This window comes from Glycine soja, chromosome 11, assembly GCF_004193775.1.
Source record: "Glycine soja cultivar W05 chromosome 11, ASM419377v2, whole genome shotgun sequence".
Classification (NCBI taxonomy): domain Eukaryota; kingdom Viridiplantae; phylum Streptophyta; class Magnoliopsida; order Fabales; family Fabaceae; genus Glycine; species Glycine soja.
Genome location: NC_041012.1, coordinates 15,214,823 through 15,242,690, shown reverse-complemented (window position 1 = coordinate 15,242,690; position 27,868 = coordinate 15,214,823). Strand labels below are relative to the sequence as shown.

The window sequence follows — 27,868 nt, the reverse complement described above, 5'->3', positions numbered from 1 at the left end:
GTGATCACCTAACAAAATGATAAATTTAAGCTTAAAACATGTATCAAGAATATTTAAGTTAAATACACTTTAAGTATGGTTTAAAAAATTGAAATTATAATTTATCAAAATATTAGTTTTTAAAAACATGTGAGTAATTATTAGTTACACATACGTATGAAACAAATCAAATAAGAACTCTTCTTATGCTAAACAATTAAAATTATAAATATAAATCATTAGATCACATTTAAGTGATTATATCACCATTAACTCTTAATTTTAATTTTTATAAAAACTTTTAATCTTAATCTTTCTATATAAATATAAGTCAGATTTATAATTCTCATTTCTGACGTTCATCTTGTTTTATATTCTCCCTATATATATCATCAATAATATGTTGTGAGATAAGATTTTTTAAGCTGCTATTATAATCAAATTATTGTAATCAAGTGGCAGCTTATATAGAGTATAAATTTGAGTCTGTTTTTTTTATAGATTAAAAGTTGATTCCTGAAAATATATACATGTTATAAGTTTTGAAAAATTATTCTCAATGTATTGTTGACTATTGGGAAAGTTATAACCTTCATTTTTATTATATTTTTCTACACTTTTATTTTCAGGAGAAGGGATGGAAAATAATATTTCTTTAGTTAAAAGAGAATTTATTTTCTAACATACCAACAACTTCTATTTTTACTTATTTTTTTATTTAAATTATTTTTAATTTTAAAAGATATTTTCATGAATATTAAAATGTATCCGAATATATTTTACATATACTCAAACATTTTTAGTCATGAATATATTTTCATGAATATTAAACTTTACATATGATAAATTCTCTGTAATTTCAACTTAAAGTATACATACTTCTAGCAATCCGGATCCCCTATCTGCTAAGCTTAGCGAGGAGCAATTAGAAGAAAGAAACTAATTAAAGTATTTTATGAACATCAAATATATATAAAAAAAAGTGTCTATAAAATGAAATTTTATTTTATAGTTTAGGACCACTATAACTATAAACAATTTCTACGTAATACATGATCAAATTTATTATTTATTAACCCTTTTTTAAATTAAAATTTTCAATTATATATAACATAAAAAATAGTTAGAATCATAAACATGTGATTCCAAAATATATATTAATTAACTTTTTTTTCCTCTAAGCCTTGGCACAACTGATAAATTAAAAACTTAGATTTAGCGCCAAGAAAATCCATTTATCAAAAGTGAGCATCTAGCAGCTAGTAACCGGAATATATTGAATGCACAATTACTCCTAATAATTACTAGTTTGAAAAAATCTTGGGTTTCCACTAATTAATAATTTACATCAAAAGAGTATCATATAAGTATGAGTATTAGTCCCATAGTGGATTGAACTAATTGAAATTTGTAGAAATATCTTGACCACCACTCAGCAGCCTAAGGTCTTAATTAAGTTAATATCAAACTAAAAAAGAGTATTATATAAACAAATGAAGAAAAGATAGTCAAACCATTATCTCTTTTAAACTTACACAACAGCCACTTGCAATTCTCAAGCTCGCCCAGCTTTTATACTTTTCAACCAAAACCCCAACTTCAACCCCACACACTTATATCATGCATTACTTATCAAAGAATGAATAAGGAGCCAACTTTAAACCATGATGTTTACATGCATCCTCTTCCCACGCGTGAATTCAATGCCTGCACATGTCCTAGCTAGACACGTGTGGCCTATCTTAGGTAGCTAGCAAAGAATCCATTGCCATGAAACAATACTTTGTGTAGACACAATCAATGAAAAGAAGAAAATATAAACATAGCTCCGGCATGGATATTACCATAAAATTTTAAGTGAAAAGAGTGAATCATGACAATTAAATCAAATCATAAAATATTGGAATTAAATCACAAAGTTGTGTGACTTTTTAAGTACATAATTATGTGATTATTAATCTAAATTATCCATCTATAGATGTAGGGTTTAGATTTAATCTTCTTTGGCGTACCAGCACACCTTATGTGTACAATGGTATTGCGGCTGCATTCACCGGCTCTTTTGAACGATGAGGGGGCTCCGGTGAGAGGGAGAAGGTTCAGAGACGGCAGGAGTGGTACTAACCTTGTGAGGAAATGCTTCTTTGCAGATCTCATTGAAGGCCTTAACAATGACGTGGTGGTGACACTGCGCATTCAGCTGAAGAAAGCATTGCAAAAGGTCTTGAAGATCGTCCTCTGACTCGATCTCCTTTTCAAAGATCATTTGGAGCATGGAATGCCTGAAATCATGATACGGATTCGACGAATCCTTCTCAATCGCCACGCTATTCACAAGGGGGCTTCGTTTGAGTACAACGTTGTCGTCGTCGTTGTTGTTGTTGTGATCGTGAAATGTCTCGGATTCGGAGATTGTGGTGGAAGTGAACTCCTCTTCATCAACTTGCTCAGGGGAAGTGGTGGAAGAAGCCATGCTGCTAAGGTTGTGGTTGTTGTTGTTGTTGTTGTTGTTAGCCTTTTGGTGAATGTGTGTTGTTTTGGATTTTGGTGTTGGCTCGTGCACTTCAGAGGATTTTGTTTTGCTGCAACCACAGCTTCCGTTTGCTGTGAACACGGTTCTAAGAAGGCTTTTCTTATTGGAAGACATTAACCTCGTAAGTTGGTTGACATACACAAATAGGGGTAGTAATATATAGAATGGGAAAAACAGAGAAAACAGAGGACTCTGTTTTTGAGGTATGAGAATGGACCAAAGTAGAAGTTCGATATGCTGAGGTAAGTAAATGGGGGGTGTTGGTAGGATTTCTTTTCAAACTAACTCTGTGGTGAGTTTTGATAAACTGAGAGATACAAAGCGGATAGAGTGGTCAATTAAATTAGTGTGCTTGGAGAGAAAGGTGGGTTTGGGGTTACATGGGAGTCTCTTTCGGAAATGTTTGGTGAAAAAATGGGTTGGAGTTTAAAAGGGGTTTTATGAAGGTATTTGACTTGACGTAGGAGTAAAAGTGATTAATCATTTGGATCAATCTTCCGGAAGAAAAAAATCATCACGATGACTTTCTTCTTTTGGGTTTGTTTTCAATAATTAAGGAGTTAAATTTCAAATGATTAAGTATTGAAAAATTAGTTATTATTTTATGTTATCATTTATAAAAAAAAAATTGTTAATTTTTATAATAATTATTTTAAAAGTTATATCTATCATGTTTTTTTATTTATTTATTGATAGTGTAATCTTTTATGCTAATCATACATAAAAATTAAACTCTTAAATATTCAATAAAAATATGATATTTTTTTATATATGATATATTATTAATGTAAACATGTTTTACTATATCCACTAATTAAAAGTTATGGTAGGTATGATTTTTAAAGCAATTATAAAAGAATTAATATTTTCAAATACAATGAAGGTTTCCATAAAATTCTATAATATTTCCAATTACGGCTATACTACATAGTTCATGTACCAAAAAATACTACGATATATTGTAAAAAAAATAAAAAAAAATACTACGATAGTTCAATAAAACAGAGAACTGTTAATTTTCAAATAGTAGTAATGCCGTCCTTACGTTATTGAATTTATAATAAACTTCTTGCGTAATAAAAATACGAAAATTACTTATTCTGAATAGGAATACTCTTTTGTTAATAAAGTTGGCTTCCAAGGAAACAAACTAATACTACTATTTTATAGACTTATTTGAATCCTAAATTGTTTTTTCCTCCATCGGACTTACTTCTACCAATATGTTTCTCTTTTGTTTTTTTTTTTCTGCTCAAGTTTTGTTTGTATTTGGTGTCTAACACCGGGGAGCATGAAAATATTTTTTTTATCGTAGGTTAGAGATTTTATGAATGTTTCTTAATTTTTTGTTAAAAATTAATCTCGTTTATAATGCGTGACTATCATTTTTTTAAATAATACATAAGATAAAGATGAGAATCGAATATCTTGTTTATAATGCGTAACTATCATTTTTTTAAATAATATATAAGATAATACGAATTATTTTATTAAATAGATTATTCTTTCACATACAGGTAAACGTAAACGCAGACGTATGGAAATATTTTTATAAATAATTTAAATTACTTCAACTAGAGATATGTAAAACATAGTTTTATGTATTTATTTAGACAAAAATCTGCAGCTTTATTTCACAACAAGCTATTATTCAAAATTGCCGTAACCAAATATGGCACCAGAAGTTTTATTCAAATAAATGATTTGGTATCAGTGGATAATCAAGATAGTTGATTAAACCTATTTTGTTCAATGGCACATTCTATCGTACAATTGCTTTGTAGCACAGTAAAACAGAATAAAATGCCTTTTTGTGTCATTTATTCAACCATTTGCCACTTGGTGCTATAAATGTTAGCATACTACTTAGACGCTATAGTATTTTGTGCCGGTTATAATTAAAATATTACAACATACTGAAGTCACCAATTTTGCTCTTTCTGGTTGCTTTTTTTTTTTTTTACGATTTTCTGGTCGCTTTATATTGCTAAAAAACTTGAGTTGCATATTAAATTTACAAGATGATTACATGTTCGTCAACAACTATAATATAGAAAGCATTTCTTTAATAGTACTATAGAAAGACTAGAAAAAAAAAATAAAAAAATCCGTAAGTTTTCACGTAGACCTCCTTCCATCATTTGCTCTTTTTTTTAGTGGAGAAATAATAGGTCTTGCCGTCTTGTCCATAACTCACTTTGAGTCTTGACATTGAAGTCCCACTAACTTGCTTCTTTATTAGATGCATGAACATTTTGTTCATTGATTATGCCATCAGGGCTAAAAATATTCAATCACGCGTTTATATGATGTTCATGTGTATGGAAGATTTACCACGTGGATGGAAACTGAATTTCTAAATTGAATTGTAGGCCAATAAATTAATTAATTGGATACAAGGAGCGCATTGTGCTTATTGGAAGATCAATTTTAAACCATCTGAAGTTGTAGCAGTAGTACAAGGAACTTTAAGAAACAAAGCTCTAACGCAATTATGCCACCAACTTTCTCTTGCATGTTAAGCTTTACATTTAATCCGTTGGAGCTAGTCTACCAAACATAACCTTATAATATGGCATCATTTTCAATTCAAATTTCAGAACAAACACATTGAGGAATACGAAACAATTTTTTAGCGGCAGATTTTCATTAATTAATTATCTCATCCTAATATGAAAGAAAGTTTAGCGTAGTATGAAAAGAAATTTATTTGAAATAACTTCTCAAAACATTTTTATCACAAATTACACATGCAGTGAAGCCTAATTTAAGATAAATTTCTGCATATCAATCCACATATGGAAATTCTAATGATGACATCGAGTCATGATACAAAGAGTTTTTTATAAAAAGAATTTGAACGAAAACATGTAGGTTTAAAACTCATTTCTTCAAAGTTTTTGATATTTATAAACATTAATCTTTAAGTGTTTATTGTCTCTAAACAAATAGATTTTTTCATTTGAAGTTTATGATTGTTGGAATATTCAATGCACATTAAATATACACGTTTCTTCATGTTGAAAAACTACTTTTGTTGGCTTTGGTGTTGAGTATTACTCCTTCCGGTTCTATATATTAGTCACTTTTAACTAAATCATCAAGATCAAAGAAGGGAAGTTAAGTCAATAAATATGTCTGAAAATAAAATAAGTTTTCAATTATACCCTAACATAATTACACATCCAACTAATTTCACTAATAACTAATTAAATGCTTAACCTAAATTATCATCTCATATTCTCTCTCTTCCATGCCATTATTAATATTCATCTATTACTCTACTATCTCCATTAATGGATATGGACCAATAGCAAGACACAATTGGAAAATCATTATTAATAGGTTAGTTGGTGACTTATAAATATGATCAAATATTTCTTTTAAAATGTGATCAATATATAAGATCGGAGGGGAGTACAATATAAAATCACTTCTTTTTGAGTCAGAACATGTTTGTCATTGTAGAGTATAATTTTTTATGTTGTTTGACAACTTTTAGAACTTGAACTTCAATTATTCTTCTTGGGATTCGACATGTCCTAGGAGAAAGTCTTATGAGACGGTTTTTGTAAAACGAATTTCAAACATAAAGTATTAAATGAAGTTCTAAATATCATATTTTATGTTGTATCAGATAATGATTTAGTTGTGCTTCTGTTTGAAGTATAAGACGTAGGATCATAATTCATAAAACATAATTTGATATCACATAATATGTAACTTTTAACATTTGTATTTATTTACATATACTCAAAATAATTAAAAATCTTGATTCGTCTTAAGACACAAATATCTTTCGTTGCAGGCGTGCATAGCATATTATCAAGGCATCCTTTATTTGCTAGTTTATTAACTAAAGGCATATATTAATTAATGTTCTAAAGGCATTGCTTAAAAAAATAAAAATATAAAGGAAAATTTTCATAAGAATTTGTATAAATTACTTTTTTTAAATGCGCTCCTATATGATTTTAATATAAAAAAATTATCATCTTAATTTTTTAACCAATAATCACTGCCTATAGGAAAAACTATTGATATACAAGAATAATATAAAATAGGTTGAATATGGAGATTAATTATACATTTTAGTTTTAATTTTAAAAAAATAATTTTCATCTATTTAATTTTTAAAAATAATTCCTATCATATTTATTAATAAATATAGCATTTATTTAGACTATATATAATTTTTAAATAATTATGGATGAGATATATCTAAATGCATATTACATCGTTATTAAATAATAAAAAAATAATTTCATTAAAATTATAATTAACAAATAAAATAAAAATCTAAAATAAAATCTTTCATTTTCATAAATAAATTTATTAATGTACACTCATTTATATTTTAAAATTTTAAAAATTACATTTTGAGGGTATTTAAAAAAATAAAGTTATAACTTGATAAACTACTTTTTTTAATAGTTGGATTTTTTTTTAAAATGCCAAGGAAAATATTAGTAAGAAACAATTGGATATAACAACACTCGTTTTTTTAAAATGGGTATTTTAGCAAGTTACAGTCTGAATGTATTTTAAAAGAATTAAAGTCCTGATTTACTAAAACATTTTTTTTTTAAAATAAGTAAGTATATGTTAACAAATTTCATTTTTCTTTATTCATAGGAGAAACTGAAGACCGGTATCAAGATTTATAATAATTCACTTATTTTTATTAATAAATTTCATTTACAAAAATTAAAAGCATATTTGAATCTATGAAAAAAAATAAGGTGCACAAATTGGACAAAGATGAGCCAGTGAAGTAATTGTGCCAGATTGCGTGGTACGTGTCACTCACTTTCCATGACCATAAATTTCAAGCCACGTGACATGGCTACATTCTCTTCTTGTTGGGCTTAATTTTGAAGCCCATTGCAATGAACAAAGAAGAGTTTTGCCACTACGAGTTCATGACATCCTCAGCAACAAATAACCGGGGCGTTGCTACACTCACATGCAAAATTGCCGGTACACCTAGTAATTATGTGTGATTCTCATTTTCTCTTTTCATTAAATTGATACGGATTGGATAATCCATAAGTCTCATATAAATTGGTCAATATGTTATGTGGTTTAAGGATTGGGCTTACGGATTTTCCAATCCGTAAGTGACCCAAGCAATTTTTTTAATTTTTTTCAAAAATATATTTTATGAATTAATTTAAAATTAATGACTCAAATAGAAATTAAACTTGTAACTTTCGTGTCATTAGCACAATGTTCTAACCAACTAAGTTAATAGGTCAATTATGTTATAAAATAATTAATGTCATTATATATAACACTAAAATTTCTAATATATATTTAATGCTCATGTATATGAATTTTTATGAAATCTATGATTTTTATTTAAAATTTATATATATAAAAAATACATTATTAGATCAAAATCAATTATAATAAAGTCAAAAAATACATTAATGGATTTATATTAATAAACACATGATTTTTATTTACAATTTATATATGTAAACATATTAATTATTATATCAAAATTAATTGTCATAAAATTTATTATTTAAACTTAAATACATATTAAATATACATTAAAAATTTTAGTGTTATATATAACGATATTAATTATTTTATAATATAATTGACTTAGTAGTTTAGTTGTTTAAAACGTGTTTGATTCTTATTTGGATCATTAATTTTAAATTAATTCATAAAATATATTTTTTTAAAAATTATAAAAAAAAAATCATTTGACCCACTTACTGATTGGGTGTAGAAACGCCCAAACAACCGTGGTGTAGTGCGGACTGAAAAAAAAACAACTAATTATAAAACTGATATTTTGTCCAATCATTATCGTTTACTATCTTTTTTCCCGCATAACACTTTTTTGTGTCTCAAATTTCCCATTTTTTTTTCTGCTTTCAGTTTTGATCATTCATCACACAACAAGTTCTTCGATTGTTAGGTACAAGATTCGTGAGGGGCCAGCAATGACCACATCTCTTCTACTCCCATCTCCTTCCTGTGCTTCTATACTGAGCAAAGGGACTAACAGAATTTGCACTCGTGCTTCATTTCACACTCTTAAATCCCATGTGAAGAAGGGCTTCAGAGTTAGAGCACTTAAAGAAAAGACAGAGGAAATTGAAAGTCCTTCTCAACAATCTTCACCTGAAGAAGTTACAAAGAAGTATGGCCTTGAAGCTGGTCTTTGGCAGGTGCCCATTTCTTTTTTCTCGTCTATTTTTTCTTAACTAGGAGTGTAAGGTAGCTCAAAGATTCCAACTTTATAAATCAAAGGTTTCTTGTTTTGGGGGTGTTTCATTTTTGTGTGTAATTGTTGATAAAGCTACCTTTTTTTCTTGGCTTGAATGCAAAGTGTGTATTGTTGGTTCCCACTCTATTAAGTATGTTGCAAAAAAGAAGCACAATTTGGATTGAGTTTAGAGAAAGTCATAAGTATAGTTGAAGGATATGCCAATATATGATTTTGTTGCTGAATTTTTCCAATAAAGAAAACAGAAACCTTGTGGGTAAAAAAGTCTTTGAACAGTGAGGCAAAATGACTAGTTTTGCTAGTCAAATTGAATTCGAGTTGCTTCCTTGATGCAGATAATGTTGTGTTAGTAGATGCCACTTGATCGAAGTTTTGTTTTTTAAGTCATAGCCTATTAAGCTTCTGCTTATGTGTTTATCCCTGAATTGTGTAGGTTTTCTTTCCTTTCCTTACTTTGGCCTCATGTTTTTTTTTTCTCCTACTTTTGGGGAGCAAAAGCAAATGATGGGTTTTGGGTGAAATTTTGTCTTTAAGGAATGTTAAGTGCCTCTTTTTTTAAAATGAAAATTATGGTCTTTTGCAGATTTTCAGCTCAAAAGAGGAAGGAAAGGATAATTCTGAACAACAGAAATCAAAAGGTGATCAAGCCAAGGAATTGCTAGCAAAATATGGAGGAGCATACTTAGCCACCTCCATTACTCTGTCATTGATCTCTTTCGCACTATGTTATGCATTAATTAGCGCTGGAATTGATGTACAATCTTTACTGCAGAAGGTGCAACACAAACTAAACCTAATGTAGATTGCAATCAAATTGAAAACAAAACAATTGCTTCGGATTAATAAATTGCGTGTTTATCCTCAGGTTGGAATCTCAACTGATGCGACTGGAGAGAAAGTTGGTACCTTTGCATTGGCATATGCTGCACATAAAGCTGCATCTCCAATTAGGTTTCCACCCACAGTAGCTCTTACCCCAATTTTAGCTGGTTGGATTGGAAAGAAAGTTGAGAAAGATAAGTAGCTTGTAGTGGTACCTTCAAATAACAATGTTCCCTTGTAATATGCTTCTCTACATAGTATTTTCAAATGAACATTTATTTTCCACCCTTCTGGTCATGTACATCCTTATTATTACTTTACGATAATGAAAATGATGTTTAAAAATAATAAACAGTCTATTCGCCAAGTGTACGTCACCAACATTGCTATAATTCGCTTGCATGATTGCATTCTCCATTTAACTAGAATTGCTATATGGCTGACTAGCAAGTTACTGGTTAGCCACATACATTGGAATATCGAGGGAGAAACAGAGACGCGAGAAGGTAAATTACCAAGTCGCAAAGAAACGGAATGATCACAGATGAAATTTGTCATTTCACCAACATTGCAAGCATTGCAACTATTGAAATGGATGAATAGTTACAGGTGATAACATTGCCTGGGTGCATAACTCTTTCAATTTGCATGCCTAAGTGTTTTTATTAATGCTTGCCAAACACAAGACATCGAGCTAAGTACACTAGAAAACCAAGACTTAGGGTTATGTAATATACAAAGATGGTTCAGCAAAGCAGCAAGACTTTTATCTTGAACTAAGGTCGCTTAGAGGTAATGTAATATTTACAGTACAATGAGCCAGTTGATTGGCCACTCAGTTCCTCGATCGAACTTCATGGAGAAACATGAGAAAGCATCTTCATGGAACCTTCAATCCAACCTCTGGCACCATGTAGAGAGGATATGAAAGGGAGATGGCTGGATGTCATAGGTTCTCAGCAGGAAAAGGAACACCACGTTCAATTTTGTATTCACAATGCATCCTTTGGAAGCTTCAACCTCCAGTAGATTTAGGTGCAGAAGACACTTCATCTACATTTGAAGGATGACTTGGGGTCGCAGTGTTCTCGCGAGTCATGCAATAATCTTCTTGGAGTGGTTCCAGTTCATTCCATTCAACTCCAGCTGTAAATGTAACAAAGAAGTTTCAGAACATCATCAAGCCTTGGGGTGTGTGTGTAAGAGTACGTGATATATCTAAAGAATGAAATAGAGGCTAAGGAGTTTAGAGAGAGTACGTTCTGTTCTCCACATGTCAGTTATACTAACGTCGGCATCTGATAAAAGCCAATAATCAGCTTCACTCTGCAAAGAGAAAGAAAAGTTTCGCATAAGCTCCAACACTAGCTCATTCAGTTCTTTGATCAGAAACGATACTGACTTATGCTTAAAAGTTACAACAAAGAAACATGCAACAATTTATAACCCCCTAATAGATCTGCGTACAAATCTGAAAGATAACCACCTACAGCTTGAGACTTTGTTGGCATAGTCCATAAGATACACTCTTCCCTCACAATTTGCAATAGATGAATTCTAACACTAGAATCATAATGCATAAAACAAATGTCTCATAGACTGAGGTGATACTTACAGCAACATCAGAAGGAACAATCTTCATGATCCCACTCACAAAATCCTGGGAGGTAGTAAAATCTGAACTAGGCCCAGGAGCTTCTTGTCCCTGCACTTCTATGTCCTTCCCTCTATCCTCCGGGACCACTGTTGATTGATGTTTAGTACCATCTGGACTGGATGGAAGTTTGGGTGCAACATCAACACCATTAATCTCTTCAAACTTTTCTTCAAATTGACTAAAATGGCAAAGAAAAAAGGAGAGGTCAGGAATCCTGAATTTATTACATGTTGCAATTGTGAAGCACCATTGCCTCATCTAGCATTGTCATCTGATCATAAACCCTTTAGGTAAATGACTTTAGAACCATGAAAAAAAATACCTAACAAGGTAAAGATCTATTGGGCCCATTGTGCTTCTGAGGACTATCCTGTATCTCCTCTGCGGATAATCAACAGCCTAATAGAAAAAGGGGGATTTTCATTTACAAAGATGCATGTGATATTTATTATATAACTTCTACTTAACTCTTCATGCCCTCTCAAATTACCTCGTCAGGATCAGGGACCTCCAATGTGGTTCCATGAGGAGCTTTAATAGCTATTAAGGTTTCATTCTGGCAGAGTAAAGACAAAGGGTTCGGTAAACATCCCAAAAAAAAATATTGTGATACAAAGAACATAGACGAAGAAACCTACCTGGAAGCAGGGCAAATTCTTTATATCCTCCTCAGTAACAAAAAGCAACCTATGAAGGTGGAAATAGATTAAAGAAAAACACATCAAATATAGTTATGCACATAAAATAGAGGCCAAATAACACAAAGATGGATAAAGGCAAATAAATATTACTTGTCATTATTTTCATCTTCACTAAGATCTCGCAGTCTTTCTTGCATCTCCCTGCAATAATTAAAAAACTTTAGTATAGATAACAAAAAAGAATGAAATAATTCAATAAAGATGAATAACCTAAGGCATGGCACCCAAACCTTATTTGTTCATCTAACTGGCGCTCCTTCATTGTTAAATTTTCAACTTCTGCCTGCAGATGAGAAACAAAAAGAAATCAAATGCCAACGAAATTTCAGGAATTAATATTATCATTGAAATGTAATATATAAGATAAATTATATAAACATAAATTCAATCACAATACCCATTGCAAAGCAAATTACTGAAATTCAAGTCAGAAGGTCTGTAATTTATTTCGATCAATAAAATGTTTCACAAGCTGTCTACATAAAAATGATTTGACAACAAGCTTCAGCATGAAAACAGGAAGTTTATAGACAGGAAATCATAAATTGAATATATCATCAGGCTTCATATCTTCCAAAGAAACCCTTTCCATGCTAATTCCAAGCAGAAAATTGAATCATTCCTAACCTGTAAACTAGGAAAACTATCATCAGCCTCACCCGGTCTTGAAACATCCAGTCCCCTGACCAATCATCAAAGGAGTCAGTAAAGAGTTTCAAACTTTCAATACCTCGGAAAACAAATATGCAAGGACAGGTGTATAGAAATTCCTACTTCCATTGAATTCGGTTCTTGAGTTTCTTTTCTATAAGTCCAATCCCTTCAAGAACATTTGTTATATCATATATCCTCCTCTTTTGCACCTGCAGATACCAAAAAGAAAATAATCAAATAATCAAACTTTACAGCTTGGAATCATTTGAGCAGATGAAACTATATAAACCTCTAATGTGTCAGCAGCTTTATTCAGATCAAGGATACCATCCTCAGCTTGTTTGATCAAATTGATGAACTTCTTTGTCAACAGACCTATTTTTCAATGAAAATGATAAATACAATAATTAAAAAACATATAGCAACTTCATTTTGTCAGAAAAACTAACACATAAAACAAAAGGCAAATTACACTTTATCCACCAGTAGTTTCACCATTTTCAGATAAAGCCACCTGACTTTTTTGTAACTGAACCCTCCTCAACTTTAGTTTAACTTAAAATCATTAGCTACAGTTAACTTCAATGGCAATTTAACATTTACTCAACCTATCGGTCTAGGGCATGATTGGTTGGTTTGATTCAAAAACCTGAGACAAACTGCAATTAAACTAATTACAGAATCAGTTTATAGACCACACCGCATTTAAAAACCAGTAGTTCAAATTGAAATTAAAACTAGCTTTTTCATTTGGTTAACCAGTTCATCAACATAACCATGGGTATGATCCTTTACAGTTTCCATTATGATGCTGTGCAGAAGAATGTTGATGGATGTGCAGCGAATCAATTGTGCTACCTTTCTACTCAAAACTACACAAAAATTGGATAGTGGTGACTGTTCAGACCTCTGCATCCACCATTTGCAGTGAAAAACACAATAAAAGAGTGGGCTGGCAGCACTGGATCTGCCTCAGACATCAGATCCTTGCCACTAACAGCACCAGTTATTCTTTGGATTAGCCACAAGTTGAACATTTTAGGATGTCCTTCAATATGGAGGATAGAAGTGACAGATGGTAGCAGAGCAGGACCAGGTTGTGCCTCTGGGTAGTGGCAGAGGAATAATGTGTTTTAGGAGGTTTTGGCAAAGTTGAGTGTTAGAAATTTGATTAGCTCAGTTTAGTTAAATACAGTTAACTGTATCAGACTTGAGAGTAGTTATCCAAACTGCTTTTAAGATAGAAACCAGTTTGGTGGTTATTAGAATGCTATTACAATTTGGTTAGTCTTGGTCTGGTTCGGGTTAAGTCTGCAATTCAGTTTGGTGGTTAGTGGTTCTATGCCCACCTTTATGCACCTCCTAAAGTTAGTTTTTTTTTCCCCCATAACTTCAGAGGGGTAGGTTGTGAAAATATTATACTATGACAAGATAGTGTGTAACATAAACAACTCGTGTAAATGTTATTTGAAAAGTTAATATTTTCAACTTAAACCAAAGTTCATATATGTGTGTGTGTGTGTGACAGTTCAAAAAGAAACTTTGTATATGTAAATTAAGTTATAAACCAATATTTTCTACTTTTAGTATATATATAAACTACAAGTTAAGAGGGGTACACAAAAAGGTTGAGGCTGTTAATTGAAAAAGGATGAAACCAGAAGGGATCAAAGTGTAATTTGCACCATAAAGAATTGAATAACAATAAAACCCTGGTGATCAACAATGAACTATCAAAAGCTATAATACCTAAAGAGCTGTCATAACGACATGGACCAGCAGGAGTGAGATTATTGCCTGAAGGAGAACCTGCCAAGTTTACACAAAAAATAAGTATCAGAATTATTCACACACTAAAATTGACCGGTAAAGGAATGATGGAGTGTGTTAGTTGACAGCCAACCAAAATATTCTTTTACCAGAATTTTCTTCAGATATTTACAAAAAATAAAAATATATAAACTTATTATACAAAGTTTGGAAGATGATATTAACCAATATTTGAGCCTGGGGTCTGAGTTCCAAGTCTGTTGCCCTTTGTCAGCCTAAAGGATTTGCCTCCCTTCCCCGTCTTTCCTGATACAGGTGTCTGAAAAGGACTATTAGCTGCTTCAGTGAATCCAGGAGTCATCCTATCACCGGAATCAGCTTCAAAATCAGCCGCTTCACTCTTCCGCTTCAGTTGCTGAAATGTGAAAATATAATCATTGCAATCAATAGAAATGATAATAAACAGAAGAAGTTAGAATGGTAAGAAATACATTTTCACAAATAAATCACATACCATAATCATCAGACCAAAATGTACAATCTATATTTAGGTCCAAAGCATTGCAAGATAATTGTAAAGCAGTATTTACTTTGTAAAGATGCCAATAGAGTTTTTAAAAGAGAAAGAATATAAAAGCTGCATTTATAACAATTGGCAGGTCAATCCATCACAAGACTATGCATAATTAATTTTTTCACATGATCACTTAATGTGAAACCCTCAGAAGCCCCAAACACAAAAGGGTTAGGCATGACACATGCACAAATATGTACAACTTCTTTCATCTGACAGTATGAAAGGAGCCCCAAAGAAATGCATCATGGCCAAATTCAGAATTCCTAACCGAAGAACATATGGATAGAGCAACTCATTAGTGGTCAAATGCCCAATAACCTATGCATTTTGCAGGCCCCTACTTAAATCTTAGGTTGAATAAAATGATTCAACTTAAAAATAACCAGGCCAAAAGAAAAAAATGAGCACATAAACTCAATGGGGCCTTCCATAAACACTTCAAAGCAGCTAAGACAACCAATATGTTTCCCTCTCACTCACTACTTTCCTCCTGAAACTGACCTGACCAATTTACAATCACATCATGAACTCAACTTCTGGATAATCAACAAGCACATCCTCTCAAGTTCCTAATTGCTCTAGTACCAAACTCAAAAAGTTCATATCACTGAAGAGACTAAACAGAAGAAACAGTTTATCACCTTCTATAAAAGATATTAAACAATTTATGTGTGTGTGTGTGTGTGTGTGTGTGTGTGTATAAAAACACATATAATCTCTCACATACCTTAATCACAATTACCAGTTATTAAACCCCAAGTTACAATTTAGCTCCAATAAACTAATTTATCGGCTAATTCAAAAAAATTAACAACTCAGTAACTAATTAAACCCTTGAATTGAGCAGATCTCTAGTTCTCCACAAAGTCCTCGAGCCACGAACACTAAACCACAAAACCCACTCCAACAACTCAACAGCGACAAAAAAAAAAAAACACAAAAAAGACCGAAAATTTTTAGAGAATGAAAACGAAACTAACGGGAGTCTTGACGACGATGGCTTCGGCGGCGTCATGGCGTTGGTCGGGGGCAAAGCGGTGGTAGTCTCCGGCGGCGACGAAGGGAGGTTTCATAGAGGAGAACGGGAGTTGGCGTTTCATGGAGTGCATGATCTGGTCCGGCGGTTTAGAGGCGCCGGCGCCGGCGGGGGGAGCGCGCGAGGCCGACATGCGCCGGGCGGCGATCGGCGGCGGAGGGGGTCGGAGGGTTGGGGGCGGGAATTTGGGGGAATCGGAAGAGGGAATGGCGGAGATCTGATCGTTTGGCGAGTCGGAAAATGAAAAAAGCGGGAGAGAGAAAGAGAGCAGAAAACGAGGGAAAGAGGAAGAGAAAGAAAAAGAGAGAGAAGAGGAAGAAGAAGAAGGAGGGAATTTGGTTTAGATATAGATGTGGAGGGAAGCACTTACAATAATTTCCAAATAAATAAATAATATATTATATGTATTTTTTTCTCTCACAACAAGTAAAAAAAATAAAAATGAACCATCTATTATTATTAATTTATTACTACTGTCACTCACAGGTCACAAGTGCAAGACATGCACGATCTGTCTTTGTGAATTTTTATTCAGAATAAATATAGAGATATTATTAAATTAATTAAAGTTAACATTTACGTCAATGCAGAGTAAATTAATAATAATTAAATTTAGCGGGATAAAAATCCAAATGTTCGGATCTGATAGTAACTAATTTTGTCCGGTAAGTATATAATCATGAGATCAATTCATGATTCATATGTAATATATATGAAAAATATTTATTAAAAAAGATTAATTTTTTAAATAGATATGATTATTTCAGAAATTAATCTCTTCTTTTCCACTCAAGATTACTCTGTTAAAAAAAAAAAAACATGATAGTATTGATGTATCCACTAGTTTGAAGTGAAAGAATAGGAAAAGAGCATATAGAAAATAAAATTATATTATTGATTATACTAATAAGTTTTGATAAACGGAAAGTTAAAAATATATAGATTAAATAAATAAAAAAATATTTATATTCTAAGAAAATGAAATTATGACATGGAGTTAAAGAAATAAAATTGGTAAAAAAAATAGAAACTGAAATGGATATTGTCATTGTTATTGTGTCTACCTGATTGCATTTCTTTAGTGAAATGAAATAGAATGAGAAAAATTAATTTCAAACATAATGCTGTAGTATTATTGTAAAAGTAAATTAAGATTATATTATAAATTATAAACTATATATAGCTATAGTATATCAACAAGGGAGAGAGAATCTGTCCCGTTATATATGGTTGAAAAGATAAAATGGGTCAGCAATGTGTAAAGTAACAATTGATATTAGTTTTTAGCTATTATCAAATTTTTATGAGTGGTTTTTTTTAGTTAAATGTTTATGTATTATTAATGTAAAATTTACATTGTTAATTAATTAAACTCTACAGATAAATATCTACAAAAATAATCAATAATCTTAATATAGATAACATTCTATGATTAAAAGGAGCATAAAAAAACATTTATACTATGAGTCTCTTTTAATTAAATTCTATTTTCATGTCTTATTTATTTTTTTCATTAGAAAGAACAAAAAAAGTTGGCTTTTCCTTAAACCGCTTCTAGTCCGTTAGGGTTCAGCGCGAATCACATGTGCAATACTCCTTCAAACTTCGCTTCCACTTCCCAACATAACCACCACGTACTATAATTGGACTAGATTAATTATTTATTAAGGATGGGATTTTAAATACGAAGCTTGAGTTAGATAACGAATGATTAAGTGATAAACTTGATTAAAATTGTTGTGTTGACTTTTTAAATTAAAGTAAAGAATGATTAAGGATGGCATCTTATTTCATATAACGGACAAATTATGAGAATTAGTTCTTTAAACTTTAAAGATTACTATGTAGAAGAGGCTTATTTAGAGGAAGTTAATTTATGTATCAGAATTTGTTTTATTCTACTAATTAAAAAGAAAATAAAGACGGTTTAAATTGGCAATTGCGCTTGCGCGCCTTGTATTAATTTAAAGTTTGGTTTACGTTGGCATAAATCATTAAGAAAATGGTATTTTTTTTTTTTTTATAAAAGAGAAGAAATCTTCTTTTCTTCCATCAAATTAGTAATAAATAATAAACCTCATTTATTTTCCTAAACGTGTTTGTTCTGGCCTCGCAAGACTCGACCACTACTGATGCAGTGATGCTTACCATTTTAGAAAGTTGGCACGTGTCCTGTTAATCCTCTTGGACTGGGCTTTTCCTCTTATCATTCATTTGATTCAAGTCAACGGCAAAAAACACTACACTTTCCCTTCTTGATAAGTAGTTGACTCTTAATTTTAATTAGTTCTTTTGAAATTTTCTTGATTTTAGCCATTGAGGTTTTAGATTTTATTCAATAAATAAAATTAAATACATCATATGACAACTTTCTGCAAATTCATCTATGCAATTGTATATCAATGTGCTAGTCATTTTTTCAAATTATAAAAAAAGAATGAAAGTTTTTTTTTTAACCATGATATTAATTGAAAGTAATCATATCAGAAACCGTGGTTAATATTTATCGGAGATGATAAGTCTAGACTATGTGTGTCAACCATGAACCTTTGTTGGTAGAGAATGAATGAATTTATATCATGTTTATAACATTATTTTTTAACTACAAAAATTGTAAAATAATTAAGGATCTTTTAATAAAAAAATAAAAAGGGAAAACAATTTTTTTAAAATGTTCTTATAAATAAAGATGGAAATAATAATAGTGTAGTACAAGACCTGGTCCAACTATTTGTTTTTTTAGAAAAAGTTGCATGACCCAACTTTTCTTTTCTAAGTAACAAAAAGATAAAGCAAAATAGCAAATCCACGAAATATTGAGAAATTCTCAAGATGCTAGTGTGGCGTAAGACAAAATGAAGTAAGCATAATTACACCTCCATAAAAAAACATGAAGTAAGCATAAAAGCAGCACAAGTTGACCTTATCACCGTGCACAGTCTTACTGATGTTAAAAGAACTCATGAACAAGAGATACAAAAATTAGTACATATCCTGTTATGTTGTACCCTGAAATAGACATCTACAACTATAACATACCATACCAAACCCAAAACTAATCAACAATGCTATCAGGTAAAAAAAACAACATCCCCCCTCTTTGCTTTTCCTCAATTTCATTTAGCAAAACAATAGTCTTCAGCCACTACACCATCAAGCTACATTAAGAAGATAACAATTTACCAAAGATTTTGATCTTTCACTTGGTAAGAGTTTCCACCACTCCATTGAGGCCGCAATGAACTGTTACTAGATGCACCCCTACCTTGTCCTGGACCAACATTAGACACAGTCAGGTAATTTGACCCTTGATGATTAGGAGCATTTTTGGACTGATTCATGTAACCATTATTATACTGTGAGCCTTGATGATAAGGAGCATTTCTTGGCTGATTCATGTAACCATTATTATATTGTGAGCCTTGATGATAAGGAGCATTTCTTGACTGATTAATGTGACCAATATTATGCGGTCGAGACTGAGAACTGCCACCACCAGGCCTCGGAAAATGATTATTAGACTCTGATATTCTGAGTTGTCTAAAGTTGTCCACAAAGTGCTGTGTTCTTATGTTGTTTGGCACACTCTCATTTGCCATTGCATCAATTCTTTTCCCTCTACCCGAACCCAATCCAACACCAGCATCTTTGTAAACAAAGCTTCTTGCATGTTGGTTACTTGCATTGGGGGGAAACCTTGAAGTATTGCTTGTGTTTTCACTCCTCCACTTGTCTTGATTTTGCACCCTGAATTTCAAGTTGGTCAATTACATGCATGTTTGGAAACCTTTTAAGAAGTAAGAAATCATGTCACGGATGTTCAAGTTATTACTATTAGCTTTTCAATGATGGTGAAACATGAAAAAACACACTTGACAACATGCTATTAGGAGTTATGGAAACTGAAAGTAAAAGGAAGGATTAGGAAGAGTACCTCTCAAAACGACTATAATATTTCTGAGGTTCATGCCAGAGTTCTGTTTCCATAATGTCAATTTCAAAGATTGTCTACAAAAAATTGGAATGATTTTCAGGAACGAACTATGTTACATAAAGTTATCATATAGTTTTCTTGATCATAAAGTTGTTTAAAGAATCAATTGAGTTTTTTTACCTTTTCTGGAAGCTTCACATCCGAAAGTAAACGAGGAATATGATTACTACCAGCCGGAAGCTCGTAATAGACACATCTGAAACATAAACCAATATCAAAATTATAGGAAGTTGTCTGAAGTTGAATGCTAATTATGAAAATGAAAGGTATATTTCTATTTCCTAATAGCATACAAGACACTGTCTTCTTTTTTGTTGTCGCAAATGTCCAAGCAAGGCTTCTCAATGAACTCGTCACAAAGACTTATGTTACCCCCAATGCCGTCACTGCTAAAAGTATAAGAACACAAAACAAAGGAAAAATTGAACTGTTATTTCCAACACAAAAAAGTACATGCAAGGCTACCATCAAAGAAGAAACATGCAGAAGAAAAGACTGGATAAAATTATTATTGAAAAATGCTAACAACACATTTTCTAACACATTCTTTTAAAGATACTCTATCATTGAATTGGATGAAATTTATTGAAAATCACAATTCTGCAAGTCCCACTTTTTAACCACCAATATTTTATAATTTTCAAAAGAAAATTTAACTAATAATAAAGAATGTTAATAAAAACGTGTTGGATATGTATTGCTAACAACAACAATCAATCACTGTAAACCAACCTTATTGTTTCTAATTTGCATGGTGGGTTTGTGTCTAGAGAAAGAGAACCAAATTTCTCAGCTAATTCGCTAGCACTTCTAACAAACAAGCTATCAGCTTTGACTGAATTTCTTATGGCCTCATTTTCCTATAAAACACAATAGGAGATTTAGAGGACATTAAGAAAAAACATTGGCAACTTTAGTATTAAACACATTTGTGTGTTGGAAGTGCATGAGCACTAGGAGTAAAATCAGATAATTTTAACATGGTAAAAGAAATCTATATTAAATTCAAAGTTTATGGTATCAAATGGGTTGAAATTGGAAAATAGGAGAACATAAGAAAGTTACCTTGCTGGGGGAAGGACACTTAAAAGTTGATCACGTGGTAAAAATGGGACACCTTTTTCAAATTTTACTCTCACCTGACCCATGCCTTTTAAGTCAGAAGCAAATGGACCATAGTGGAATGGATAAAACCTGTACATTGCAGTGTTCATTTCACATTTTCAGATTTTCCATACTTATATAATGTATAACACATGAAAATTCAAGTGAAATATTAAACCATATTGGCTTACCATGTCCATGAAGCAACTGATGAAAAATAGTATTGAAGAACCCACACCAAACCTTCCGTGTACTTCTGGACCTACAATTAAATTGCAATCTATCACCACCACCATTGAAAGTTGACTAGCAAAAGGTACTCTGCTAGTGCATGTCTAATGAGAAGGGAAAAGAACAAAACCAAACATGAAAGCAGCTGGCAAAGTTGTGTGAAGAAACACACACTATTTCTTTTCTTTTGCACTCAATGTCGGTAGGTCCCTCTACAGAAAACTTTGCTTTATAATATCTTTCTTTGTAACCAGTTGTTCCCAATTTTATCTGAAATGAATGGCAATAGCACTTACCAACCTTGTATCCAATTGAAAAATAAGCACGCTTCATATCCAATGATCAGAGGAAGAAAAAGTCAAATTAAAAAAAAAAAAATCAACCAAGAACTAAAAAAAGCCTTTGGGGCAAAAGTATATGAGTTTAATCTTCATTTGGGGTGTTGGTGTAATCTATAAAAAATCATCTTAGATGTGACTTTTAAAGTAATTATTATAAAAATCAACAACTTTCTATGTAATTAGATGATAATACAAAAAACTTATATACCGGGAGTGTATTCTAATTAAATTTGTAGTATATACCTTGTCTGTTAGGAAATTCCCGCTCTGAAACAAGTCACATTTTTCTCTAATACATATCTTCAATTCGTCTTTCAAATCCTTTGTGTTCTGCTCAATCTGATACTAAGGAGAAAAAACATTATCAACAATCAGCATCATTAAACTCCATCAATACATGCTTGTGAATAATCAAAGGAGTCAACAAAAATAAATAAATGAAGACAAACTCCTGATTGACAAAACATCAACTTACTTCAGCATGTGTAGCTGAAACATTGTTGACCAAAACAGACTTAATCAGAAGAGTACAATCAGAAGTATTTTCTTCATCAAGATCTGAGTAACATGTTGCATTTTCTTCGTCCTGCTTCTGGATGGAAATCAGGGAAGCACATGAATTAAATACTTTAAAATTTGATTACATATGTACATTTTTCAAATATATTTCTACTTACAGCATCCTCACTATCTCTAATAAACCTTCGCAGATATTTTTCTCGTATTTCAGATCTTTTCTTAAAGATTTTCTCTTCATATGCACCAACAGCAAGTATAAATTTTTCAAGTCTGGATAACTTCAAGAAAGCAGCATTTTTCTCCCCAATCTGCTTTCATATCATAGACAAACAAGCATTGCTCATAAAATAGATTTCCAATTAATGGAATATAGGGATGGAAAAACAAAAGGATATTAAAAAAAAAAAAAGAAACAAGACAGTAACAGTATTACTCTGCTCATGCTCATGTCCACAAGATATCCTCCAAGTTTATTGAATTCTTTCTTGTAAACAGTCATTAGCAAATCAATAGCCCCCTGACAAAATTGAGCCAAAAAAAATAACAAAAGATGAACTCACCATATCGTACAAAGAGTTTCCTAATAACCTCACAAATTTCCAAAGTTGGCATGTGGGGCAGAAAATCATTTCCAGCGAAAAAGCAAATGAAGATGAAATCATCAATAATTCGCTCAAACTCAATGCTGTAATTTTTATGAGGATCTTTCTATTTTCATGTCTATCTCAAGATACTCCCTCAATAACCAAATATGCAAAAACTGCAGACAGTTATTAAATTCATAAGGCTCATGATGATATCAACAGCAAAATTGTAGTTGTAGAATGTAAATCGGTTATTATACCTTGAAAGGCTTAGCGGCATCTTTTGAGTGCTGCCGCTGTATTGGTACATCCTGTACATGCCTAGAATGTTAGGAATTAATTTTGTATACAAAGGTAAAATAGTAAATTTCAAATCTGTAGCTATTGCTACATACTGTGTTAAAAATAAAAATCACTTTATCACATGGTTCAGGATATTTGATTTTTCAAATTAAACTACACATGATTATATCTATTGATATCTTGTCAAAATCACCTCTCTTAATATTGAAAAATGGGGCTCATGAGTTGCCATTGCCAGCATTATAAGATCAACATCCTGCATTTCAAATTCAAAAGCTTGTATTAATATTGAAACATCAGAAGAAAAAAGCGGTTTGTCAAAACAACTTAATTTGTTTGAACTATGATTTACTTACTGAGCCATATAAGCAGTGACTGGTATTTGGATTGTATCCCTCAAGACTAAGCTGTTTCCTTATGTATGACATAATCTTATGTTCCCCTTCTCCAGAAACATTAGCATCAGAAAGAATTACCTAAGTTAAAATTAACAAGTAGAGAAAAATATTTATCTTGATACAAAACAACAAAAGTGATTTACAATATTAAGGATGGAGTGAGTGGAACATTCTTAGTGCGAGATAGCACATCAGGCATTGTGAACTATGCATGTCATACCATAATATCCTTCCATAATGAGTTAGAGGTTATCCTTGAAGAGATGTAGCTTTTAAGGGCCTTAGATAGTTCATGCATGAACTCAGTGCCAGGTGTTATGATATTTGAATCTGACACATCAGATTGCTGTTTAGGAAGAACTTGTTTCCTTTTCATTCCGAATTGTCTCCTTAGCCTCTCTTCCTCAGCTTCCTACAAATATACAAGAAGAAAATGAAATAAAAGATTTTCTTATACTGTGGTAATGATGAGGGCAAACATTTAATAAATGAGAAAAAGAAAGATTAAAGAAAAGGATGAATGACCCACTTGAATTTCATTGTCCTTGGCAGCTCGAAAACGCCTTGATCATTGTTGATTCATTTTGGCACGTGGTGCAACCCCGTCTATGCACGAGAAACACAGAGCCTCTTCTGTTGAACTATTCATTAAAAGACAAGCAAAGATATTGAAGCACTAACTAGTTCTGCATGGATGGGGCAAGTTCTCTAAGCCAATCAATGTGCATTCACTTCATGCAACTACTACTAGTAGTGAACTTAAGATAACAGAACATTTGCCAATAAAAAAAAAAAGTACTAATGGTGAACACATATGCAACAACAAAGCACCCAAAACCTATGAAGCAGATACTCTGATACTTTGACACAGATATCAGACTCGACTCGACACTCTAACATGATCAATGTCTAAAATATAGGACATCTGAACATTGCACATAGACATGTAAAGAGACTAATGAAATCAAATAAGATAAACATAACAATTAATCTAAATTGATAATCAATATTTGCATGTTCTTCTTGTATTCACCTTTTTCTTTCTTATGGTAATGAACCTTAGATAAGAATACCAAGACACATTATAATAACAACAAAAACTTGATCACTTCACCAAAAATGTATATTCACCTTCTTAAGAAAACTTTATTTTTTCTCAAGATAACAAACCTCACATTAAAACAGGCAAGAAACATTATTTTTTTACATTTTATATCATATTTTTAGCTGACTTTTCTAAAAATTAAAAAATAAATATTTTCTTAATAATACTACTGCATTATTCCATTCATAAGAAAAGCATCGACTCAAGTGTCTGAATTGTATAAATGTGTCAACTTGATGCTTAAAACAGAGAGAGGTATTAGTGCTTGATAGCCCAAACCAATATTTGAGGCAAAATGCAGTTGCAGTTGCTAAGGCAAGAAAATAAAAACAAGTATCAAGTGGGGTTCATGATGAATTAATTAATGAAACTATGAAAGTCTCGTGTCTCACCAATAGCCATGTAAAGGAGCTTCGAAGGCCTAACAGTTTCAACAAGCCGATCAATGTAGTCAAACACATTCCTGAACACATCTTGGAACGTTGTAGGAAATGGAATCTGAAAAAGATAACACATCACCTGCTGACATTTCTAACAAAACTAACAAACTAATATTTGCTGATAAAAAGAAAACACTTCACAATTAAAGCACAGATTAAGCCTACATATTAAGGGAAAGAAAAACAACAGAAGAATAAAAGGAAGCATGAAAAACAAGTGAGAAAGAAAGAGTGAGTAACCAACATTGTCATCATCTTCGGGGTGAAAACATGGGTGGATGATTGCATTCATGTCAAGATACAAGTTACCAAACTTCACTCCATTTGGGTCTTCTTGCATGGTGGGGTCCACCACGTCTTGCACGACCTTGGGATATTTGTTAACCAACCATCTATAGAACGAAGGCACGCCCATTATGGCTACTATGATCTGTGTGAATTAATTTCTCAGCTTCTAATGATTCAATTCGGATTCTTTCTTTCTTGCGTGTAGTGCCAGCTTAACTAGAGATCATAAAGAGAAAAACTTTAGTTATGACTCGTATGCTTCAAATGGCTATGACATGCTTTTCTGACGAGTGATCGGTGTTACACACTACACTGTCGAAATATGTTAATTTATTGCATTCATATGTTAGTGTGTTTGATTCAAAGAAAACGTTCAATGCATTGGTTAAAAAAAGCAACAACAAAAAGCAAAAGCAAAACATATATTTTGTGGAAAAAGAAGATTTATTGTATGTAACTATGTACATAGTAACATTAACATATACCTGAGTTGCTATGAGAGGGGGAAAGTGAGAATCGGTGGCTTCTCTACGAAGTTAAGTAGGAAAACGAAGAGACAGGTGGGGATGGGTTAAAACTAATTAATTAGAAGGTCTTTACAAAACTGAGATTTAAGTATAATCATTAGTTGTGCCAATCGGCTAAGTTCAGATCACCAATATTTACTATCTTCGAGAAAACAAATAATCAAGCACCACTTTGTTTTACAAAACCTTTTGCTGAAGTTTGTTGAGTGAATAGGCAATTTAATCCCTGAGATTGTACCCATTTTACATATTAGTCCCTAACTTAATATTAAATTCAAAATAGTCCCTATCTTTGCATAAGTGTTGCAAAATATTAAAGGATGACGTGGCATGACACGTGGACGTGTCTGATGCCACGTCATTTAATGATAACAAAACGAGTAAATAGGCAATTTAGTCCCTGACTTTGTACCCTTGTTGCATATTAGTCCCTAACTTAATGAAAAATTCAAAATAGTCCCTATCTTTTACATAAGTATTGCAAAATAGTTCTTCCGTTAAATTTTAAAGTAATGTTGTTAGTAAGGTCAATTTTAGTGTCACGTCATTTGATGATTATAGAATGAGTGACTTCTTCAAATTTGATGGTTTTGAACCAATTGAGACATATATACGAAAAAGAACTCACACACACTTGCACAAATAAAAAGAACCAAAAATCCACAGCAACAACCTTATCTCTGTAGCTGTCAACACCAATGGGCGAGGTCTGCATAACCATTCTTTTTTCCTCTTTTTTTTTTACTTCAATTACCATCAATGTATCATTCTGGGTTCTGATTTTTTGTGTGTTTTAAATAAGAAGAGAAAAAACCAGAGGAAAACAAAGTGGAGGAGAAAAAAGCAAATGAAGAAGAAAAGAAAGAAGAAGAGAAAAAACCAGAGGAATCAAAAGATGACAAGGAATCTAAGGAGGAATCTGCGCTGCCAGAAATCGTGTTAGGCACAACCTTTGCAATGCATGGACACTTTAAGCATGATTTCTGGCATCTTTTAAGTTAGGGACTATTTTGCAACACTTATGCAAAAGATAGGGAGTATTTTGAATTTTTCATTAAGTTAGGGACTAATATGCAACAGGGATACAAAGTCAGGGACTAAATTACCTATTTACTCGTTTTGTTATCATCAAATGACGTGGCATCAGGCACGTCCACGTGTCATGCCACGTCATCCTTTAGTGCCACGTGGATATTCCACGTGGCACTAAAATTGATCTCACTAACAGCGTTACTTTAAAATTTAACGGAAGGACTATTTTGCAACACTTATGCAAAGATAGAGACTATTTTGAATTTAATATTAAGTTAGGGACTAATATGCAAAATGGGTACAATCTCAGGGACTAAATTGTCTATTCACTCGAAGTTTGTTTAACATTTTGAAAATATTTTATAAAATAAGTCCAAAACTGAAAATAATAAACCAAATCAATGTTTCCCATCTTATCCGAAGAATTGAAAAACAATGATAGTACCTTAGAGTATTTTTTTTAACAGAAATTCAAAATAGAAATATTTTCTGAAAAAATTTAATCATGGTAAGTAATGTATTTTTACTAAATAAAATTTACACTTAAATATATTTTTAGTTCCTATAAAATTAGTATGTTTTGATTGACTTTTTTACATAAAAAAACAAAAATAAAAAAAAAATACACAAATAATACAACTTTTTTTATTTACATAAGTAATACAAATTATTGTGCAGAAGTTAATTTTTCACTTCCTCAAGAACCGATTTCTAAACTAAGTTTTTTAATTTTTTTAATTATTTTGTATTTTTTGTTTTAATAATTGTCTATATTTATCTTTTTTTGTTAAGCAAAAATATTATTTTGCATATGTTGTAGCTAAAAAACTATCATTATGCATATGTTTTTTTTAAATCCTTTCTATTTTCAATTTATTTGATTATTAAAATACATAATTGAAATTAAAAAAAACATATTAATCAAGAAGTTGAATTGAACTAAAATTACAAAATAGATATAAAATTATAAACAATAGAACAAAATATTTAAATTTGAAACAATACAACAAATTTTTTTAAAATAAA

At 31.6% G+C, this 27,868-nt stretch overlaps 4 protein-coding genes across 4 annotated transcripts; 1 reads left to right on the top strand and 3 right to left on the bottom strand.

Annotated features, from left to right (window-relative positions):
* Positions 1-1,597: 1,597 nt before the first annotated feature.
* LOC114375559 (transcription repressor OFP6-like) lies at positions 1,598-2,916 on the bottom strand. Its single transcript, XM_028333387.1, has one exon. The coding sequence runs from the start codon at positions 2,624-2,626 to the stop codon at positions 2,030-2,032; it is 597 nt and encodes a 198-aa protein (XP_028189188.1). The 5' UTR covers positions 2,627-2,916; the 3' UTR covers positions 1,598-2,029.
* Positions 2,917-8,343: 5,427 nt separating this feature from the next.
* Positions 8,344-9,948, top strand: LOC114376663. Its single transcript, XM_028334872.1, has 3 exons — positions 8,344-8,700; positions 9,343-9,534; positions 9,625-9,948. The coding sequence occupies exons 1-3, from the start codon at positions 8,473-8,475 to the stop codon at positions 9,781-9,783; spliced, it is 579 nt and encodes a 192-aa protein (XP_028190673.1). The 5' UTR covers positions 8,344-8,472; the 3' UTR covers positions 9,784-9,948.
* Positions 9,949-10,116: 168 nt separating this feature from the next.
* Positions 10,117-16,298, bottom strand: LOC114376662 (transcription factor E2FB-like). Its single transcript, XM_028334871.1, has 14 exons — positions 15,921-16,298; positions 14,589-14,778; positions 14,343-14,402; positions 12,883-12,968; positions 12,714-12,802; positions 12,567-12,621; positions 12,170-12,222; positions 12,030-12,080; positions 11,877-11,925; positions 11,729-11,794; positions 11,561-11,637; positions 11,197-11,416; positions 10,841-10,907; positions 10,117-10,727 (listed from the first exon to the last, which is right to left on the bottom strand). The coding sequence occupies exons 1-14, from the start codon at positions 16,107-16,109 to the stop codon at positions 10,597-10,599; spliced, it is 1,383 nt and encodes a 460-aa protein (XP_028190672.1). The 5' UTR covers positions 16,110-16,298; the 3' UTR covers positions 10,117-10,596.
* Positions 16,299-19,589: 3,291 nt separating this feature from the next.
* LOC114375534 (5'-3' exoribonuclease 3-like) lies at positions 19,590-25,850 on the bottom strand. The gene is made up of 19 exons (XM_028333324.1): positions 25,769-25,850; positions 25,240-25,499; positions 24,948-25,053; positions 23,980-24,083; positions 23,671-23,862; positions 23,409-23,528; positions 23,246-23,308; positions 23,010-23,060; positions 22,599-22,682; positions 22,324-22,473; positions 22,122-22,238; positions 21,890-21,991; positions 21,266-21,575; positions 21,036-21,164; positions 20,703-20,830; positions 20,264-20,359; positions 20,091-20,166; positions 19,911-19,984; positions 19,590-19,723 (listed from the first exon to the last, which is right to left on the bottom strand). Exons 5-13 carry the CDS (start codon positions 23,824-23,826, stop codon positions 21,399-21,401), a joined length of 1,020 nt encoding a protein of 339 aa, XP_028189125.1. The 5' UTR covers positions 23,827-23,862; positions 23,980-24,083; positions 24,948-25,053; positions 25,240-25,499; positions 25,769-25,850; the 3' UTR covers positions 19,590-19,723; positions 19,911-19,984; positions 20,091-20,166; positions 20,264-20,359; positions 20,703-20,830; positions 21,036-21,164; positions 21,266-21,398.
* Positions 25,851-27,868: the final 2,018 nt, after the last annotated feature.

Coding starts and splice junctions, on each gene's coding strand:
- LOC114376663 (XM_028334872.1), top strand. CDS start 8,473: ATGACCACATCTCTTCTACTCCCATCTCCTTCCTGTGCTTCTATACTG. Junction 8,701..9,342: donor TTGAAGCTGGTCTTTGGCAG/GTGCCCATTTCT, acceptor GGTCTTTTGCAG/ATTTTCAGCTCAAAAGAGGA. Junction 9,535..9,624: donor TACAATCTTTACTGCAGAAG/GTGCAACACAAA, acceptor GTTTATCCTCAG/GTTGGAATCTCAACTGATGC.
- LOC114375559 (XM_028333387.1), bottom strand. CDS start 2,626: ATGTCTTCCAATAAGAAAAGCCTTCTTAGAACCGTGTTCACAGCAAAC.
- LOC114375534 (XM_028333324.1), bottom strand. CDS start 23,826: ATGAAAAGGAAACAAGTTCTTCCTAAACAGCAATCTGATGTGTCAGAT. Junction 23,309..23,408: donor GTCACTGCTTATATGGCTCA/GTAAGTAAATCA, acceptor TTTGAAATGCAG/GATGTTGATCTTATAATGCT. Junction 23,061..23,245: donor ATTTTTCAATATTAAGAGAG/GTGATTTTGACA, acceptor AGGCATGTACAG/GATGTACCAATACAGCGGCA.
- LOC114376662 (XM_028334871.1), bottom strand. CDS start 16,109: ATGTCGGCCTCGCGCGCTCCCCCCGCCGGCGCCGGCGCCTCTAAACCG. Junction 14,403..14,588: donor GACCCCAGGCTCAAATATTG/GTTAATATCATC, acceptor TAAACTTGGCAG/GTTCTCCTTCAGGCAATAAT. Junction 12,223..12,566: donor ATAGTTTTCCTAGTTTACAG/GTTAGGAATGAT, acceptor TCTCATCTGCAG/GCAGAAGTTGAAAATTTAAC.